The sequence below is a fragment of the Suricata suricatta genome, chromosome 1 (assembly GCF_006229205.1).
Source record: "Suricata suricatta isolate VVHF042 chromosome 1, meerkat_22Aug2017_6uvM2_HiC, whole genome shotgun sequence".
Classification (NCBI taxonomy): Eukaryota; Metazoa; Chordata; class Mammalia; order Carnivora; family Herpestidae; genus Suricata; species Suricata suricatta.
Window position 1 is genome coordinate 72,601,049 of NC_043700.1, and position 21,189 is coordinate 72,622,237.

The 21,189-nt window shown below is 39.1% G+C and overlaps 1 protein-coding gene across 6 annotated transcripts in view; it reads left to right on the top strand.

Moving 5' to 3' along the window:
- The window catches only part of LRBA (LPS responsive beige-like anchor protein), a 688,703-nt gene extending 667,778 nt beyond the window's left edge, over positions 1-20,925 (top strand). For 5 of the 6 annotated variants that reach the window (XM_029940220.1, XM_029940238.1, XM_029940233.1 and 2 more), the window contains 4 exons: positions 7,317-7,418; positions 9,116-9,312; positions 13,241-13,392; positions 19,604-20,925. In XM_029940220.1, coding sequence (XP_029796080.1) covers positions 7,317-7,418; positions 9,116-9,312; positions 13,241-13,392; positions 19,604-19,694 — 542 coding nt within the window. In that variant the 3' untranslated portion in view covers positions 19,695-20,925. The remainder of the gene's footprint in view (positions 1-7,316; positions 7,419-9,115; positions 9,313-13,240; positions 13,393-19,603) is intronic. The other variant, XM_029940227.1, reaches the window with a different exon arrangement.
- Positions 20,926-21,189: the final 264 nt, after the last annotated feature.

The window sequence follows — 21,189 nt, forward strand, 5'->3', positions numbered from 1 at the left end:
AGGCTGCCTTTTCATTTTGTTTGTGGTTTCTTTGGCTCTACGGAAGCTTTTTAGTTTGAGATAGTCCTACTTATTTTTTTGCTTTTGTTGCCTTTGTTTTGGTGTTAAAATCAGAATGTTTCTAAGCTAAAGATGTGAAATGTTTTTATCTGTAGTCTTTTTTGGAAGCAGGATTTTATAATGTTCATGGACACTAGATATACAGCCATAGGTGCTATCAGTGAATTTGAGCCAAAAGAAAGCCCTTTTGTGGGGAATCAACAAATGAAAAGTGTCCAGAAAGAAACATAAATACAAAAGTAGAGTTTTGTACGTTCGCATACTGAAACACTCTACAGCCACTAACATAGTGCGAGTTTGTGGGGCTGACGTGGGTAGACAACGCTGTCTGTACCGTTGAGTGTAAAAGACCACCAATACTTGCACGATGTTTTAGGTATCTGTGTCGGTGCATATACTTTGTATTCTGCGTGTATGTGTGCACAGAAAGAAGTCTAGAATATAGCCAGCAAAATTATCTTTCTTATGTGAGCAATGGTTATTTATAAGTAGTGGAATTTAGGCAGTTGTTTTGTTTTCTTCTTCACAATTTACTACATTATCTGAATATTTTATAATGAACATGTATTACTATGATAATAGTAATGCTACTGCTGTACTATTACCTAATGATTATAATGTATCTCCACTTCCTGCCTAGGCTTCTAGGTATTAGTAGTTTTATCAGAATTTATATGGATTATTAGGAAAGACTGGAAAGTCTAAGAAAAGAAAGAATGAGAAATCAAAGTATAATTTTTAGAAATTAAGAAAGACAAGAATGACAAATAATTAGAACTTAATTTTCATTTATGAAGCATAGGATCAGATATTATACTTTGCTGAAAGAGTGTCTACATCAGAGAGTGAACATCATTCTACTGTTAGTACTATTACTACTACTACTACTACTACTACTACTACTACTACTACTACTACTAGGTGACACTTTCTGGGTGCTCAGTACATGCTAAGCACCACCAAAAGCATTTTACATGGTAACTCATTGAACCTTGCAGTGGTCCTATGTAACTACTGTATTATCCTTGTTTTATAGGTGAAGCACAGAGAGATTATAAATATGTCTTTACTTTCTGACCTGGGCCTTGAAGCTTCTAGATCTTACTGTAAACTATGAGAACATGCCCAAGGGAATTCAGAGGGCTTGTATTCTAGGCCAGAGGTGTCATTCTTGATCACTAACCTGTACTGACTTTTTCATTTGAGTTAATTGGGCCATCAGCTGTGAGGATTTGATGCAAGCCTATCACAAAAGCGTGCCTTGTATTTCCAAAGGACAATACAGAAGTAATTTTGCTAAACTGAGTTCTTATGACAGTAATATATCATGTTAGGATTTTGTGTTTTTTTAAATATTATGACACAACAGGATTATACTTTAAGGATACACTTGCAGGTACATCCATCCACACAAAAAGAACAAAGATTATTAACCAAGAACCTAAAATTGATTTCTATACCAACAGTATCTTGTTTTGCATTCATAATTATTTACAAGAGGAAGCTATCAAAATTTACTATCTGATGCTTGTCCCACCCAAAATGCAACTTATTTTCCATAGTCTGTGTATTTAACCAAATTAACATTTTTTTTCACCAAAGAGACTGTGATGAGTGGAGAGAAGGAGCGGGTTGGCGGAGACAGAAGGAATAGAACAAATTTCAAAGAATTCCTCTTTTATAATTAAAATGTAGTATTATAATTCCCACTGAGCCATTAAGAAGTCAGTGGGAAAGGTTTAAGAAACATTTAGTAGCTAACCTCATTTCCGTTCCAGAAAGCCATTTCCTTTCTTGGTTTGCCATTATGGTGAGCCACACGAGAAAGTTTAGTGTACAGTTTACATGTAAATTTTTTTCCTCAACATATCGTTGTAGTAATCAAATGTAATTAAAATGGAACAAAAGGCATGTGCAAAATGGAAGTATTCATCTTTAGGAAATGACTGGCATATATTGTATAATACTTAGGTTATAAAAAACTACATATACTTAATAACTTTTATATTTATGTTTTCCTTCAAAATGAACTCTATTGAAATGATTTTTTTAACAAAGCCAGGTTTCATATTTTCTTTTACCTAAGAGGTTAGATGGTTATATTTTAATAATGTGAAAAATTATATCCCTTGTTTTTATTAAAGGACTTCATTAGTTGATGTGAAATATGCATTTGGTATAAAAATTCCTTGTAACAGTCTGAACTTCAGTACAGCTTTTTGACCTTTCCATTTATAGGTATTTATAATTATAATTTGCAGGTTTATAGTAAGGTTACAAAACCTGATCCATTAACCATTTAAAAGCAAGTTATTTGCCAATAGACTATATTTTATTCCCCTCCTTGTTTCCATAGTGCATTGTATATAATATATATTCAATAAAAGCTATTAAGTAAACGAAGGAATAAATGAATGAATGAGAAAGCAAATGGGAAATGTTAACTTTTGGCCCAGGAATCATCTCAACTAAGTATTACTTGAAAGAACTAATTTCATTTCTACAAAACTAGAAATAGGGAAATGTAAAACAAACCTTCATTATGAAATGAAGTCAAGTAGTAACTTATGAAAAAAATGGGGAGTGAATGAAGGGGATTCTCTCTTTGCTAATAACGTATTTAAGCTGCTAATGAGAATTGTGTAGTATATTTTAAAGTAATTTAACTTTCATCAGACTGAGGAGATGATGCCAAAAATACCAAGAACTTTAGTGAAATTTTAAAATGTAACTCCAGTGTTTGCCAGAAATACAGGTCCGGTCTGTTTTTACCTGGATTATTAAGCCCCCTTAATAGAGACATATCTTGAAATATTTTTCTCATTGAATATTTATGAAGAGATACTAGAGAAATAACTATTTTCTCTTCTCTTCTCTTCTCTAAGGCATAACTGTAAGTGGTCCAGGGTCCATTTGATGGAGAAATATACTTAGTTATGAGGGCACCAAAGAAACACATTTAACAAAAACATTTGTTACTCTGCCTAATGATGGAACACATGTCACCTAATATTTTAAAACACAGGTCCAATATAAATGCTGATGGGATCTTGTGCTGCTTGAATGCAAGTCGGGTTGTTAGAATAGTGTCTGTACATCAGTACTGATACTTCCAGAATGATGTGCTGAGAAAAGTACATCTGTAAAAACTGGTGTGTCCCGGTGCTCTTGGCAGGACCAGGGCTGTCTTTAATCTCCTTTGACTTGTTCATCTTCCTTTAAGGCCATCCATAAAGATGCACTGAGTATCCTTTTCAGCCTTTGGTTAGGATTTGCATCAGTAGTCATAAACCTGCTCTCTGGACAAAGACGCCCTTTCCTTTGAAGTGATTGCTCCAGCTTTTCAAAGCAGTCCAAGAAGTCTATCCTCTTTCTCTTTTTATTTTTCTTTAAGGAGAGTTTGAAGTGTAGCCCCTTAAACTAGCAGCAAGATAAATTTTTCTCTCAGCTTTATGGAAAGCCATGACGATTTTTCAAGCAGTAGGACTTTAAAAGGTTCTTAAAGGAATCTGTTCTGCTTTATGATCTAGCTTTTGGTAGATCCTACTATCTCAGAAAGCAAAAGTAAAGACTTTTTATAGCCATTAACTACTGCAAATTCTTATCAAATAATTAACCTGATATTTTTCAGAAAACTTTTTTCCCCCCCTCCCCTTTATTTGGTTTAGAGACTACAGTGAAAGATGGTGATTAGCTTTGGGGCCTTTGAGAAAGGAGTATATGGCCAGTATGGTTTTATTTGAGCTGATTTTCCCTCCTAAATATTAACTCTCAGGGCTGGCAAATGGTTGGGTTGTGAGTGCTACAATGGCACTGAGTTATATGGTTCCTAGATTTTGCTTCTAGACTTTCCAAATAAATATACATAGTTACTTATGTAGCAGTTTGTCCTTTCCTTTCTATAGGATGTTCTTGCTTAGGCTCTGTGATCCAGGAGGATGTATCACATTGTGACTACAGAGAAATACATAGATTCTGTGACCCACATATTAAGCCTGTGTTCTGCCTCGGGTTTCCCTTTTTGCCCTTAGTAATTTTATTCCAAGCGGTCCCAAAAATATCTGTTGAATTCAAACAGTTTGGACCTGTTGGATTTAAATCCCATATCATACAATTCTATTTGCTGAGGTGAAATTTTAATATTTAAAACTTGGGTTATTGGAACTTACAAAACCCAAGTTTTTACTGTGAACAGATTTTTTTTTTTTGATGAGAAAATTTAAAGAACATGAGATCTGCATAACAGATAATAAAGAGAGAACACACAGTTCAGTTTTTAAACAATACTGGAAGGCAGCCTTTTTTAAAGAGGATTTGATAGCTCCTTATATTCTTGTATGTGGATTTTTAGAGGCTGTTAATGTACATTTCCTAAAGGGGAGGGAAGTTAAATAGCACAGTCCTTTTACTGGAAATCCAATGAATATTTGTGAAACCAGTTACCTGAGAACAACCCAGTGGTCATAAGTTTACCCTTATGCTTTTAATTTGTTGCTTTTCTTTTCCTTTCCTATTCTTTGCTTTCTTCTTCTTTTTTTTTCTTTTTTTCTTTTTTTTTTTTTTTTTTCTGTATTTCCTGAACTGTCTAACCTGCTTCCTGGGTTAGAGAACATCTTGCCAAACTTGAGGCCAAAGTCCTAGCATCGAACAGTTCTTTATTTAGAGATCAGGCCCTAGGAAAAGAAAAATCTTTTTGAGTTTTGAAATTATTCAGTATATGTGTGTCTTCCGACTTGTGGAGGGAGAAATGATTGGTATAGTATGGCTCATAGGAAACTTGTAGTTTGTAAGTAAAGCATACTTACAAAAAAATCCTAATTATGAGTTAATAAAAAAAAGAATGACTTTATCCTAACCCACTTGATAGGGTTACTCTTGAGGCTTCCTAAACTCTATAGTCCTAGAAAATTCTCAGTATTTAAACTCTTACGTTAAAGAAATACAATTGACAGTTTTCTTCCTTCCTTCCTATGTCCCTGAGAAAAAATTCTTAAATCTAGAAAACAAAAAACATTGCCATGCTCAAGTGACAATGTCTTCTGGGTCCACCGTTATCCATCCGTCCTTTGTTTACTTTGGCTTACACTTTAGATTGCTTTCAGCGGCCATCAGTTTTCCTTCAACTTTCATTTCCCACTGAGGAATTCCAAGGCAACTCAAGTTAAAACACAAGTCTCACCCCCCCCATAAAACGTTAACATATGAAAACAAAAAAGGAACGATTGCATTGAAAATGCATTCCTTAGATCTTAATTATTTTAATTCTTGATTTTAAAAGGTTGCTAATAGATGTAATTAAACTTTTATTTCCAAAGTTGTACCTTGTATAGTATTTTTGTAGATTGTAGAGCATCTTGGGAAGGGAGAAAACCCTGAATCAAGGCTAATTATTGGTACTTTGTAAAACATATTTCTAATTTTATGCCAAAGCTTATCTCTAACAGAAAGTTAAGTACTTCAGATTGGCTTATGTTATTTGCCACTTTTCTGAAAATAATTTCCCAAATTTGTGTACTTTTTAAGGAAAAAAAAGTTGTTCTTCCAACAGATTCTTTCTGGTTTGCAAAATGTCAAGTGAACTTTGTAATTAAGGTGGCTTTCCCTCAGTTTACATGCTTTGAATCAAAAGGAACCAAGTTCCTCATTCCCCTTACCCCCTTGCCTTTCTGTGTGTCATGTGAGGTCTCCCTTTGTCACTAGGCATGCAGGCCAGTGCCAGTGTCTGGCTGCATGTGGCACAGCCATGTAGTGCCAAGTGTGCTATGATGCCCCTTTACGTCAATCTCATTAGAAGTATGTGTGGTCACCAAAAGCCGTGAAGGACTCTGAGGACACAGCTATGTATGATACACTACAATAAATGCATTGTAATAATTCTTTGTAGTGGCTAGACATGAAGTAACCACAGGCTCCAGCTGAAATGGGGCAGGAAGCATAGAACTTAGGCCCCTGTCTTCATGGGACAGATCCTCCCTGTTTTTGGATCTCTGTGAGTTCAATAAAACCTATTTCCTTCCTCTCCCCCTCCTCCCCGAAAAACACAGGCATGGACATTTGCATGAAATTTCAGAGAAGCCACTGATGCATCCAAAAACCATTGCTTTGTAGGCTAGTTTAATTTTTTTGACAGCCAGTATTTGACTTTCCAAGGACAGCAGGTTTCTGCTGGATTTTCCCTGACCTATCTGATAGGTTAACAAATCGTTCTTTTCCACAGAGGTCCACACCTGGTGCTAGTCACCTTCTTCTGGGCACATGTGCCCTTTTGGGTTACACAAGATTGTTCATAAGTATTCCTATGAAACCAATCCAAATCAAGGAAAGCTAAGCATCCAAACAGAACACTGCCCTTTATTTCCGTTTTGTGCTTGTCTTTAGATACTACAAAGTAGAGGGCTAGTGTGGTCTTAAAATAGTGTTCCTCAGGCTAAATATGAAGTTCAGTTGATCCTTGCAGTTTAGCACGAATCAAGCGACAAATCAAACCCATTACTCTCTTCTTTATCTGAGCTGGGGCCGTTTGTGGTGTGGGTTTCTTATTAATCAACTAGTTTTTTTCTTTTCAATTTGGGACTAGAAAAAGGATGACTTTTCTACTTGTGAAAATGTCTACAAACATCTTCCATTATCTGGAGACTGATTCTCTGCTACCCCTTCCTCACCTTCCTCCCCTAATTTTCAGTCACTATCAATAGAATTACATGTAGGCGTTTGCTTTATTCCCTCTCTGTTCTTTGAACCGTAGAGAAATACACTTTGTGAGGTTTATGTTTCAGAAAAGTATGTAAGATTAGGAAGTAGGCACTTAAGAGAGGGGGCATCAGGTCCTAGTTCAGACTGTCTTCATTACGACAGGGATCTCAGTGGCCCAGGGGAGAGGGGGGCCGGCTACCTTTCTTTGAAATGCACAGCAAGCCAGAGTCACTACTTTTATAATCATCCATCTATAAATCATCTAATCAAGGGGCTTATATTTATATTTGGAAAGTAGATTTTTGTCTTATTTTACCCTGTGTTTTCAGCCACTATTGTTTGATATAATCATGTAAAGATTCGAAATTTGGCAACTGTGGTCTTTATACTCTAGCATATAGTTTGGTTCTAGTCCTAAAAGAGAATGTTTGGACAGATTTCCAAACTGTGAATTAAAGATTTAGGCATTCTAGGAATGCCTAAGTAGAGGGAGCTGAGTAGAGGGAGGTAATCCCCTGTGTGAACTTGAATTAATTTGTTGTTTTTTCTGTGTGTTCCTGAAGGTGAGCCCACCACTCCTCGGGCCATTTTGACAGGCCACGACTACGAGATCACTTGTGCTGCCGTCTGTGCTGAGCTAGGCCTCGTGCTGAGTGGTTCCAAAGGTAAATCTGTGGCACCTTCATAAAATCGTTTGTATTTTCTGATGTCTTCTAGTAACGAATTGCCCGAGATGGATTATGGTACTTTTCTCTCTGAGCTATGCTGCCTGTTATAGTAGCTATTAGCCACATAGGACTGTTTAACTAAAATGTGTAAGTTGACTACATAAAGTTTAAAATTCAGTTTGTTGGTGGTATTAGCCACTTCTCAGATGATCACTGTTGACGCATGACTAGTGGCTACTGTGCTGAACCACACAAATACAGGACATTGACATCATTGCAGAAAATTGTATTTCACAGCAGTTCTCTGAGGAGGGAGGTAGGAACAAGGAACATCTTTGTCTGTTTATTCCTCTGGACTCTGGGCCGAGTTTCATGTCACACCTGGATAGAAATTCTTGACCTAGTCTGTTTTAACTTCCAAATCTTAGAACTAGACAGGAGCCAGGATGGCATTGGGAATGGAGTGGAAAGATAGTTAAGGTGGTCTGCCTAAGGTCTGTGCTTGCAACATTGTCATATGTTCAGGCCATAGACATGGAGCGAGCTTTTAGAGAGGACACAGAACAAACCGAGATCTGACCAGGAACCAAGCTGTTCCTAATTCATTGCTTATTCCATCTCTGTGGTTTATCCATCTCTGAGGATATGGACCTAAGCTGAGGTCTGGACACACAAAAAAGCACTGTAATCTCATGTATTTGAAGGTTATCTGATGGGGATGCATTGAGCATCTGCTTCACCTTATCTGCATATCAAACTATAATAGTCTAGCTTACAAGACTTATTAAATATTCAAAGGATTGTGTTTAAAACTTTAGTTGGTCAAAGCAATGAAATAATGATAGCAAGAATTCTATGCCTACTGGAATGTTTCTTTTCTTATACCCAGTAATTCCATATATCCTGAACAAAAACAAGTTCTTAGACATTATGTGATCCAAATTGGACATTGGGGCACCTGGTTGGCTCAGTCAGTAGAAGATGTGACTCTTGATCTCCGGGTTGTGAGTTTGAACCTCACATTGAGTACAGAGATGACTTAAAATCTTCAAACAAAATTAGACCTATAAAATGAACCTCTCATATCAGAGGTTATCCTTGCTTGGCAGAGCAGTACAGGACCATAAATACGGCCATGCAAGCTGAAACCGTGGGAAGTGATCCTAACAACCAACAGGAAAACTTGTGGTGGTTCGATGGCTTTTAAAATTTTTTGTCAAAGCATTAAAAATTCTCATATACAGCTATACACACACTCACACTCACACTCACACACACACACACACACACACACACACACACACACAGGCATGAAAACTGTCACTGAGCTTGATGGCAGCCTGTGTTTAATTGTGGTCCAGCCTTCCCGGAAGCTCCTCTAAGAATCGAAATTTGTCCTGTTCCTTTATGAATGCTTCCTGTCTTTATCATCTCTTGGCATAAATAATTTTATAAAGTAACTTCCTATCTCTTGAGGAAAAGTGAACTTGAATGTATATGACTTGACTTTCTCCTCTCCCAATTAGAAGGTAAGGTCTGGCCAGCATGCAGAGGACATTTTTGCAAAATAACATATGTAACATAATTTTAAAGGCTTGCTACAGCAACCTTTTGATCCTGTTTGTGCCCAAGATTCATTTTCACATTTGACATCCTTAAAAAAATTTGGTCTGTTGTTTCTCCTCTTTTCTCAGAAGGACCATGTCTCATACATTCCATGAATGGAGACTTGTTAAGGACTCTGGAGGGTCCTGAAAACTGCCTGAAACCAAAACTCATTCAGGCTTCGAGAGAGGGCCATTGTGTCATATTCTACGGAAATGGCTGCTTCTGTACCTTCAGTGTGAATGGGAAACTCCAGGCCACTATGGAAACAGATGATAACATAAGGGTGAGTACGCTACAGACTTTGCACCTCCAAGTGTGGTAGGTGAGGAGGGAGAGGGTTCACTAGAGAGACCTCTGTTTTAGTCACTGAGGGCCTCTTTTCATGCTAAAAGAAGGTCACCAGGTAGCACGTGGACGAGGCTTGTGCATCTCCCAGACCACGGCGGTCCTGCTGTCTGTGCCGACCACGGCGCTCAGAGAGCCCTGTGCACGCGAGCCCTCGGTGAGCCCGCCGTGAGCCTTCAGCAGAGGGTTTTCTTAAGGTTCTGTGAAGCCAACCTGGGTGGCTTTCAGGGGCCTTGTTCAGCTTTTTTAAAAGAAAGTTAACTGCACGTGGCTGTGTTTTGCGTATCAAAGCCGCAGGGGAACAGTAGAGCACGCCCAGAACTAGCCCCTCTTCACACCCGGATAGGCTGCTGGTGGGAGTGCTGGGTGATTATGACTGTTCAGGATTAGTATCTCGTTTCAGACCCGACTTCTTTGTGAATAACAAGACCAACATTTGCCAAGTTAAGGGAGTTGGGCTTAAATTATGATGTGAATTAGGCAGACATTTTTTTCCCTTTGGATGTACAAGGAAGGGTAATGCTGGTGGACCTTCTGGAGTCTAGCTTCATTTTCAGGGCGTGACTCCACAAGTATTAGAGGTCGAAGGAAACAATGACTGCTCTTTAGGGAGGCTATGTTTTCAAGGTCCTCCTTTTCTCACTCCCTACCTGCTGGGTGCGGGTTAAAATAAAGTGAAGCTGTGGGATTCCTGTCATTTCCCAGGACGAGGTTGGAGCTACCTGTGAACATGTGAGGGAGCCCGGACACGCTGGGAGCGCCGAGAGGGGCATGGAGGCCTCTGCCTCTGAGCGTGACTTTAGCTTCTTCGTTGCCCCGCCTGCCCGGGCAGCTTAGCCGACATAAATGCTCCCAGTTTCCCAGATCTAGTCTGATCGCTCCCTTCTCAAGTAAACACATATCGGGGTCAGGAAGTATTAAGAAACAGCGACCCTAACTATAGATTATGTAGATGAAATAAAGGGCACTTGCTGCTTCTCTCATAGCACTGAATTCTTAATTCAGTCAGTGTCTTCTCCTTTTCTCTCTGTGAGTTTTCTTTGTTGTGTTTTGACTGCCTCTATCACAAAACCGTGCACTCATACTCAGCTTTTATTTTTCCCTGCTTTCCCATAACACTTCATTTAAACCAAGTACACATCAGAGGATTTTCCTTTCCTCTTTTCTTTACAATAATAATGTTGATAATCTGTCACTTTGAGTTACGATTATACTGTCAGCTACACTAATAAATCTGTAAAATAATTTGAAATCCCTTGCTGGCTAAAACAGTATCTGTGGCATTTCAGTCAGTACGAATGGCTCTGGGAAGTTCCTGGAGGCAGTAGTAAGGAAGCTTTGTGCAGACTGTTCGTACACACATGCTTTTCCCCTCTGCCCTGTAGCCATTGTTGGTTTTTTCCCCCTGTAATATTTCCCACTGGATTTTAGGCTTAAACAATCCATTGCCTTTTTCCCAGCACTCCTGCACTTTATCATACTAACTTGCAAGTGGCAACTGTGTGATTAAAACAAGCTTGCCTAAAATGAGCACTCCCTGCCCATGGCTCCAGAGACTGACACTTTCACAGCTAACTGCCTTGAGGGGGGGCAGGAGGGAGTGAGAGGAAGAATAAGAGACATCACAGAGCAGAAATCTCCAGCTCCATCCTGCAGGCCCAGCAGTCTGAGCCTGTATAAGGAAAGGAGACCATGGAAACAAATTAGTCATCAGCTCAGACCAGAAATTAAGTTTCTTTGAAATACGGAGAACCCTGCAGGCAGGCAGCCTGCGGAACCTCTGTGCTAATCAAGGCTTCCCACCTGTTTTTATTTAGATGCCAGATTGTTCGGTGGCATTTGGTTAACGTATCATAGCACATCAACCAGGCAGTGTTTAGATGTCTTAATGAGTAACTTAAAAGAAGTGGGCAGCCTGTACAGAGCAGCAAAGTTATTTTACCCTAAACAAAGGATCGCCTCCATTTCACCCACAGGAACTCCTCTATTTTTGTTTCGGCGGAAGCTGTGTTTTAGGATGTGATCGTGGCCAGCAGACCCCTCTGGCCTTGTCCAAGGCCCTCTGGATTGCGGAGGAGGACATTAGCGTGTCCCCGGGGCCCTCTTAATCTCGCTAGTCTCAACCCAGCCTGGGTATTGAGGGAAGCGTGTGAGAGTGAAGAACTATGTGAGTGCTGCTTTGAGTAGAAGAGAGGGTGCCATTCAGCGGATGTTACCCAGGCTCTTGCCTCCACGGAACTTGGTAGATTCCTCATGAGAAAGGCCAAAAAAATACTTTATCACATTGGCAGGCCCTGCGCTTATTAGAATATTTTGGATGCTGATAAATGTATAATCCTAAAAATCCAGGCTTTATTCCAGATAGACTAGGATCAGAGATTCTTTACTGGTACAAAGAGTTCAAGATTAGTAGTTTTAATTTATGTTTTAATATAGCATTTATCCAGCCAAAAGCCTCAAGTATAAAACTCAAGTGAGCCCCAACCATCAGGTTAATGGATTTTCATCAGCTCAGTTTTACACGTGTAGCAAATAATTGTTTGTCCTAGTCTTTCCTGCAGCTCCCAGTATATCCCCTGGAGATCGCCATTTGTGAAGTGAATGGGGGGAAAGGATATTGATTTTTACTTATAGTGAACAATCTTACTATTCATATTAAGATTTAGAGAATATTTCTTACATGTGACTCTTTTACACATGGGTTTTTTATTTCTTAGATGTATTTTTATATTCTTGAAAAGCTACATTTAAGAGACCAGTAAAAGATGGCATTTTCATAAATATGAATTGAATACCAATGAAACGGTCCTTACTTTTCTAGGATTTTTTTTTTATTTTGCCAAAAGATAGGTTAAAAACTTAAGGCAACTATACTAAACCTGAGTGCAGAACAGTGTAGATCTATTTTTCAGAAGTTAGATTTTTTATTTTCTGGCTTGTTTGCACTATCTGTATTCCCATTTCACTATCCAGGCAGACACGGATTACAGGTGTTTACACTTTTTCTGTAAAGGAATAATAAATATTTCAGGCTTTGCAGGCTCTATATTGTGTTAGTCACTTGTGAAAGTAGCCATAAACAAACGGGGGTGGTTATGTTCCAGTAACCCTTATTTATGGGTACTGAAAATTGGAATTCATAAAATTTTCACATTACGAAATATTCTTTTTTCTTCAGCCATCAAAAATGTAAAACATCATATAGAAGCAAGCAGAAGTCCGCATTTGGCCCAATTTACAGGATCGAAGAGCAAATTCCATGTCTATACCTCCTGTTAAGTACGGGCAGGAAGCAGTCAGTCGTAGGGCAAGAAGAAGATGCTTCACCGGGGGTTTAATCACCCTGGAAGCTGTAGTTCTCTACCATGGTGTCTTCCTAACCTGGCCCCGTGAAGGTCCTACAGCTGCTGGTCTTCTCCCGTGGGGCCATAGCCCCAGAGGTGGTAGTGTTTTATTGGCGACATGAGGTCAGCTGGCACTGTCTGCCCAGCCGTGGTACGGAATCGGCCTATTACATGTCCATGGTGCCACTGAAGAGGGTGCCGGGAGGCTCCTCACTATAGACCACTGGTTCCAGTCCACCACACACACCATCTAAATAGTAGTCACAGAACTGGAGGGGTTTGCCGCCTCATCTTTAAAAATCAAAAATTAAAAACACAAAAACAAAACCTCAGACATTGCCTAACTTTGTCCATTTGGGTTTTGAAAAATGTAGCTCATGACTTCCTAAAAACTTCTTAGGAACACATGCATACAAATCTCTCCCTGCATTGCAGTGGCTTCCTGGTGTAGGACTTAAACACAGGGCGAGAGCCAGCGTTGTCCTAGGAGCACTTTCCCACTGACTTTGCTGTGTCCCGTAGGCCATCCAGCTGAGCCGAGACGGGCAGTACCTGCTCACAGGAGGAGACAACGGGGTGGTCATGGTCTGGCAGGTGTCCGACCTCAAGCACCTCTTCACCTATCCGGGCTGTGATGCTGGAATCCGGGCCATGGCCCTGTCTTACGACCAGAGGTAACACTGAAATCAAACTGGAGGGGATTTATTTAAATAGGCTGATCGATAGACTGGGTTATGGGGGTCACCTTGGGGTGTGGAGGTCACCTGTGCAATCAAAAAAGCCAGTAAATATTGGGATTCTCAAGATACTTCTTAAAATAGTGTGATTTTTCTTAAAAAGTGGCATTGCCACTCAATTACACAAAGGCTGAATTCTCCAGCAGTAGACAGGATTTAAGTAAAAAGGCTGTAATTATGTTGCCATAAAGCTTTTTATATTTAATTTTTAAATGTTTATTTATTTTTGAGAGGGAGAAAAGTGGGGGAGGGGCAGAGAGAGGGAAACACAGAATCTGAACCAGGCTCCAGGCTCCAAGCTGTCAGCACAGAGCCTGATGGAGGGCTTGAACCCATGAACCGTGTGATCATGACCTGAGCCAAAGTGGGACTCTTGACTGAGCCACTCAGGCATCCCAAGCTTTTTATATTTCTTAGAATATTATTTCCTTAAAACTTAAAAACTGTAAATTTTGTATTTTGTATAATACAAAATCCCTGTATGTCTGTCCCATGAGGATTTTATGGAGAGAGATACCTTATTTCCTAAAACCTTCTAAGTGGTAGATTTGGGAAATGTATTCATTGGCATCTTATTTCTTCTACACTCATTTTAGTTCTGATTTTTTTTTATAGTGGTAACATAAAATTTACCATCACTTTTTCGTGTACAATTCCATGGCATTAAGTACGTTCTTCCTACCACACTGGTACAACTATGATCACTGCCCGTTTCCACAAGTTTTTCATCATCCCAAACAGAAACTCTGTATACCCTTTAAATACTAACTTCCCATTTTCCCTCCCAGAGCTCTAGCTCACCGCAATTCCAGTGTCTTTGTGAATTTGCTTCTTCTAGGAACTCTGTATAAGTGGAATCGTACAGTATTTGTCCTGTTGTAGCGTGTAGCAGAACCTTATTTTTAAGGCTGAACAGTATATGCCACTTTGTTTACCCATTCATCTGCTGACATTTTGGGTGTTTTCACTTTTTGTCTATCGTGAATAATGTTGCGATGAACATTCACATACAAATATCTGCTCAGATCCCTGTTTTCACTTATTTGGAGTAGATACCCAAGAGTGGAATGTTGAGTCACACAGTAATTCTGGGTTTAACTTTTTGAGGAACTGCCTAACTCTTCTCCACAGTGACGGCACCATTTTACATTCCCACCAGCCACGCACAAAGGTTCTAGTTTTTCCACATCATCACCAACACAGGTTATGTTTTGCTTGTGGGTTAATAATATCCATCCTAATGGGTATGAAGTAGTCTCTTACTGTGGTTTTGATTTGCATTTTGCTAATGACTAGTGGTGTTGACACTGCACTCTTAACAATGTCCTTTGGTATACAAAAGGTTTTAATTTTGAAGGGTTTTTTTCTGTTGTTGTGAATTCTTTAGCAATATCCAAGTAATCATTGCAAAATCCAATGTCATGAAGCTTTTCCTCTGTGAGTTTCATAGTTTTAATGCTTATGTTTATTTGGCTTTTGATCCAGTTTGAATTAATGTCTGTATCATGGTAGATAAGGATCCAGTGTCGTCCTTTTTCATGTGGGTATCAGTTTTCCCAAAACTATTTGTTGAAGACTGTCCTTTCCCCCACTGGATGGTCTTGACACCCTGTGAAAAATCATTTGCCCTACATGTCAGAGTTTATTTGTGGGTTCTATATTCTATTGTCTATAATGCCCAGTATCTACTGTTTTGGTTACTGTAGCTTTGTGGGAAGTTTTGAAATCATGAAATACAAAACATCTGATTTTGTTCTTTTTTTTTTAAGAATATTTTTTTGGCTATTTGGGGTTCCCTGAAAATCCATTATGAATTTTAAGATGGGTGTTTCTATTTTTGTAAAAAAAAATGGATTTTAATAGGGATTGAGTGGACTCTTGATTTTTTAGGCTAGTATTATCACTTTAACGTTATTAAATCTTCCAATCCATGTTCATAGATGTCTTTACATGTATTCTTTGGCCTCCTGCATTAAATTATTCTTGAATATTTTATTCACTTTTGTTGCTATTGTAGGGAGAATTGTTCTTAGTTTCCTTTTCAGATTTTTTTCATTGTTCGTGTACAGAAATGCAGTGTATTTTTGTGTGTTGATCTTCTATCTTGCAACTTTGTTGCGTTCATTAGTCTTTTGTGTGTGTGGAATCCTTAGGATTTCTTAAATATATGATTATGCCATTTGTAATAGAAGTAATTTTACTTCTTCCTTTCCAATTTAGATGCTTTTCATTCCTTTGCCTTGCCTAATTGGTCTGGCTGGTGCCTCTACGGCCTTACTGAACTGGTAAAAGTGGTTATCTGTGCCTTGTTTCTGATCATAAAAGTTTTGAGTCTTTCACCATGGAGTATGATGTTAGCTCTGAGTTCTTCATAAATGCCCTTTATTGTGTTTATGTCCTTTCCTTCTATTCCTAGTTTGTTATCATAAAAGGATGAATTTTGTCAAATGCCTCTTGTGCATCATTTGAGGTGATTACATAGTTTTTGTTAATTCTTTTAATGTGGTAGATTACATTATTTTTGTGTTGAACCATCTTTGCATTCCAAGAATAAATCCATCTTGATCATGGTATTTAATCTCTTAAATATGTGGCTGAATTAAGTATGCTAGCATTTATTGAAGATTTTTGTGTCAGTATTCATAAGGGATATTGGTCTGTAATTTTTGTTTTTTTGTAGTCGCCTTCTCTTTCATGTCAGGGTAATGCTGGTCTCATTGAATGACTTAGGAGGTGTTCTCTCCTCTCCAGTTACTTAGAAGAGTCAGAGTTAAATATTTGATAGAATTCACCATTGAAGCCATCTGGTCCAGGGCTTTTCTTTATTGAGAAGCTTTTGATTACCAATTCAGTCTCCTGAGTAGTTATACGTCTATTCGGATTCTCTATTTTTTTCATGATTCAATATTGGTATAGTGTGTCTTTTTAAAAAATTTTCTATTTCAGGGGCACCTGGCTGCAACTCTTGAACTTGGGGTTGTGAGTTAGGGCCCTGGATATAGAGATTACTTAAAATCTTAATTTTTTTCTCCACTTCAATTTGTTGGGATAGAATTGTCCCTAGTATTCTCTTATAATACTATCTCTGTAAAATTGGTAGTAATATATCTCTGACTTTAGTAATTTGAGTCCTCTTTTTTCATAGTCAATCTAGCTCTAAGTTTGTCAATTTTCAAAGAACAGGTTTTTGTTTTCTTGATGTTTCCCATGTTTTTCTAGCCTCTATTTTATCTCCACTCTAATCTTTATACTCTCCTTCCATTAGCTTTGGGTTTAATTTGCTTTTTTTCTTGTTCCTCAAGGTATAGAGGTTACTGATAGGGATCTTATTTTTTAATGTATGTATCTACAGCTATAAATTTCCCTCTTATCATTGAAGTTTTGACTTACTGTGTTTGTTTTCATTTGTCTCAGTAATTTTTAAATTTCTGTTAAGATTTCTTGACTCATTGGTTAATTTCTATGTGAATTTTCCATTTTTCCTTCTGTCACTGATTTCTACTTCAATTCTATCGTGATCAGGAAAGACACTTTGTATGATTTTTATAATGAGACTAGTTTAGTGGCCTAACATGGTTTATCCTGGAGAATGTTCCATGCACACTTGAGAAAAATGCCTATTCTGCTGTTGTTGGGTGAGTGATATATGTGTTAGGTCTACTTGGTGGGGGGGGTTCCCCCCTTAAATTTATTTTTAAGTAACCTCTACACTCAACATAGGGTACAAACTCATGACCCCGAGACCAAGAGTCGCATGCTCTACCGACTGAGCTGGCCGGGCACCCCAGGTCCCCGTGGATTTTAGCATTCTTTAGGTCCTCTTCTTTCCGGTTCTTCTACCCGTCATTGAAAGTGGGGTACTGAAGTCTCCAACTACTGTTGTAAAACTTGTATTTCCCTTCAGTTCTTTCACTTGTGGCTCCATATCTCTTGGGGGCTCAGATATTTGGTGCATTTAAGTTTATACAGGCAGACTTCATTTTATTGTGCTTTACAGATACTGTTTTTACGAATTGAAGTTTTGTGGCAACCCTGTGTGTCAAGCAGATCCATCACTGACATTTTTCCAACAGCATTTACCCAGTTCATGTTTTTGTCATATTTGAACATTCTCCTCCCATTTGTTATGGCGATCTGTGATTACAACTTACAGAAAGCTCAGATAATGGTTAGCAATTTTTAGCTAACCATTTTTATTTTTAATTTATATACACTATTTTTCAGACATTCTGTTGTACACTTAATAGACTACAGTGTAGGGGCACCTGAAGTCGACTTCAGCCCAGGTCATGATCTCATGGTTAGTGAGTTCAAGCCCCACATCGGGCTCTGGGCTGACAGCTAAGAGCCTGGAGCCTGCTTTGGATTCTGTGTCTCATTCTGCCCCTCCCCTGCTCATACTTTGTTTCTCTCTCTCTCTCAAAAATAAATAGACTACAGTGTAAACTTTAACATGCACTGGGAAACCAAAAAATCATTTGACTCACTTTATTGCAGTGGTCTAGAACAACACAGTGCTGCCTCCACGGTATGCCTGCAGTTGCTAAATCTTTTGATAAATTGACCTTTTAATTGATATAGTGTCCTTCTTTGTCTCATAACAGATACTGACTTCTAGCCTATTTTGTCTGATATTAGGATAGTCACTCCAGCTCTCATTACTGTATGCATGGAGTATCTTCGATTCTGTCACTCTCAACCTTTTTGTGTAAAGTGAGTCTTTTGTAGACAGCATATAGTTTGATCCTGTTTCTTTATCCATTCTGCCAGTCTCTTTTGATTGGAGAATTCAGTGCCTTTATAATGAAAGTAATTACTGATAAGATTTCTTCATTTTACTGTTTTGTATGTCTGAGGGCATTTTTTGTCTTTCATTCCCTCATTATTGCCTTCTTTTATGTTTGATGTTTTTGGTAGTGGCATATTTTAATTCCTATTTTTGACATGAGACAGTAGGAAGGATATTGAAAATGACTTCTAAGGACTGGTTCTAACTAGACCATTCAGAGGAAGATCTAAGATCATAGGTTCCTTCTAAACTGTTCATCTTAGTGGGGCGCCTGGGTGGCTCAGTCAGCATCCAGCGTCCGCTCAAGTCATGATCTCCTGGTTTGAGAGGTCAAGCCCTCTGTCAGTGCAGAGCCTGCTTCGGATCCTCCGTGCCCACCCCCTCTCTGCCCCTCCCCTGCTCTTTCTCACACATTACAAGTAAATAAACTTTGTGCTCCCCATGTTCTCCCTGCACCACCTTCTCAGGGACGGGGAGCAGGCAGTGGCAGCTCCTGTCCTCAGCGATCATCTCAGTGAGTTCGCGGTCTTGAGAAGACTAAGCCCCTAACCCAAACTTCTGCAGAGCACAGCCTGGCCCAGATTGCAGTCAACACACTGCTTTCTTACTCTTCATGGACTCTGTACTGTCAGAGAGCTCGCCCTCACTTAACTGTGCTGCGTTCTTGACCAGCAGTTTCTTTTGCTTTTGATGCCTCATCTCAGAGATAGGGGAAAGGTCCAGCACAGGAACAGAGTCCGTGGCCCTGCAGCATCCTTTGGGGACAGATGGTAGCTCCACTTGTGAGCACAGCAGAACAGACAGTTGTGGGATCATGATGTTGTACATCTGAAACTGATGTATCGTCGTGTGTCAACTATACTTCCATTTTATATGTGTAAAAATAAACACTAGGGCTCATCAGCCAGGCCCCCATTAGAAATTATCAAGTCTGTTCAGGTTTTAGGGACTTGTTATTTTGATCATCAAAAAACATACCGGGGCACCTGGGTGGCTCAGTCGGCTAAGCCTCCGGCTTCAGATCAGGTCAGATCTCACGGTTCATGGATTCGAGCCCCGCGTCGGGCTCTGTGCTGACAGCTCAGAGCCTGGAGCCTGTTTCGGATTCTGTGTCTCCTTCTCTCTCTGCCCCTCCCCTGCTCCAGCTGTCTCTCTCTGTCTCTCAAAAATAAAATAAAAAAAAAAGCAATAAAAAAAAAATTAAAAAAAAAACATACCTTAGTTCTCACAAATTGTTAGGTTTCACTGCCATCTTCTCTATTTACCTTGTCGATTTGGGGAGGGAGGTTCTCTTGTTAGTAATCGATCCCTAGGAGAAAAATAGGTTTGTAAAGCCCTCCTCCTCTCTCCTCCTCCCAGGTGCATCATTTCTGGCATGGCCTCCGGAAGCATCGTTCTGTTTTACAACGACTTCAACCGGTGGCATCATGAATACCAAACCCGATACTGACGGTGACAGCTGGGTCTCCGCCCCCCACCCCCACCCCCAGTCAGGGGAAGGGATCTGCGAAATCTTTCTCTTGGAAATAGCTATCACATCTGAATGTAACTTAAATTTGCTTGAAGAAGCAAAATATTTTTTAAAGTTAATTGCTATTTTTGTAGACTTTGCTTGACTTTTTTGGGGGGAATAGCAAAGCAGAAAATTGGCTGCTGGGTTCTGTAGTTTAAAAAAATCTATATTTTTAGTCATAATGAGAAGTCTATTTTCACCAATTATGGAAACATATCAAGTGGAGCAAGTAAACCCACTTACTCTAGCTATATTATGAAAAAACACTTCCCCTTTATCTGTAATCTTGAGAAATACATGATTTTAACAATAGGGAAATGGGTATAGGGAATTTTATGCTGTCCTTTGGGTCCTGTATTTTTCCAAGCAATTGTGCTTCTTCAGCACTGAAATTTCTGGGATTTACATAGTAATGTTTAAATTATGGTAAATGTAATTTAAAACATCTCAATGAGTTATTTCTATCAATATTATTCTTCAAGCATGCTTTAGGTCTAGAAAACTATGGTTTGGGGGAGGCTATTTTATTTTATTGTGTGTTTAACATAAAGGATCTCCTGTTCTAGCAAGTGTGAAGTATTTACAGTGTTTGTTTTTGTTTTTTTTACGATGTTTCCCCTGATTTGGCGTCCTCATAGCACACCAAAATGACACCAAAATGCTCGTGGGCTCACAACTTTTGTTTTTCTTCTGAAGTAAACGCAAGTACCAAAGCTCACCCCTGAGGTGTGACTGTGCCCGCGCCCTGAGGCGGCCGGGCTCCCCTCCCCCAACCTAATCTGAGCGCAGAGCCAACCAGGTGCTGCGTCAAGCAAAGCCCATTTCACCTTCTGTTTGTTACGACTTCATCTTCCTTTGGGTAGCAGTTTGTACCGAGAAACATGTTATTTTGGTGTTGTATAATTCTACTTTTCTAGTAGATTGCTGTGTGGAATTCTGTGACAAATATTTGAGAAAAGGTCTGTATTGCATAAATAAATTCTTCGTAAGTTGTGAAGTTTGAGTTGAAACCGACATTCCGTCTCTGTTTCCCTTGCAGCTTACCTAAAGTCCCTTCCTCTTTTCCAACACTCAGCTCTTCAGTTAAAAGCAAAGATTTGGAATGGAACAACTCGGTTTGACAGAAAAAATTAAATAAAATGACATTTGTTATTAAATTTTTGGAAAATAATATCTTTTCACTTCTAGTTTAAAACACGGATAAAATAATTCTTTGCAAAAACAAAAAAACATCAAACTCTGGTTCCGTCCCAGATTTTGAACCATCACCAGCAAGACACTCTTGAATGAAAACGGGAGCGTGGGCCTTCTTTGGCTCCCTCTTACCGAGACTTCGCTGAAGAGAACACTAGACCTATACCCAAGACCCACCACTGTTTTATAAACCATAAGAAAGAAAGAAAAAACAAAAGTCAAACGTGAGAACATACAT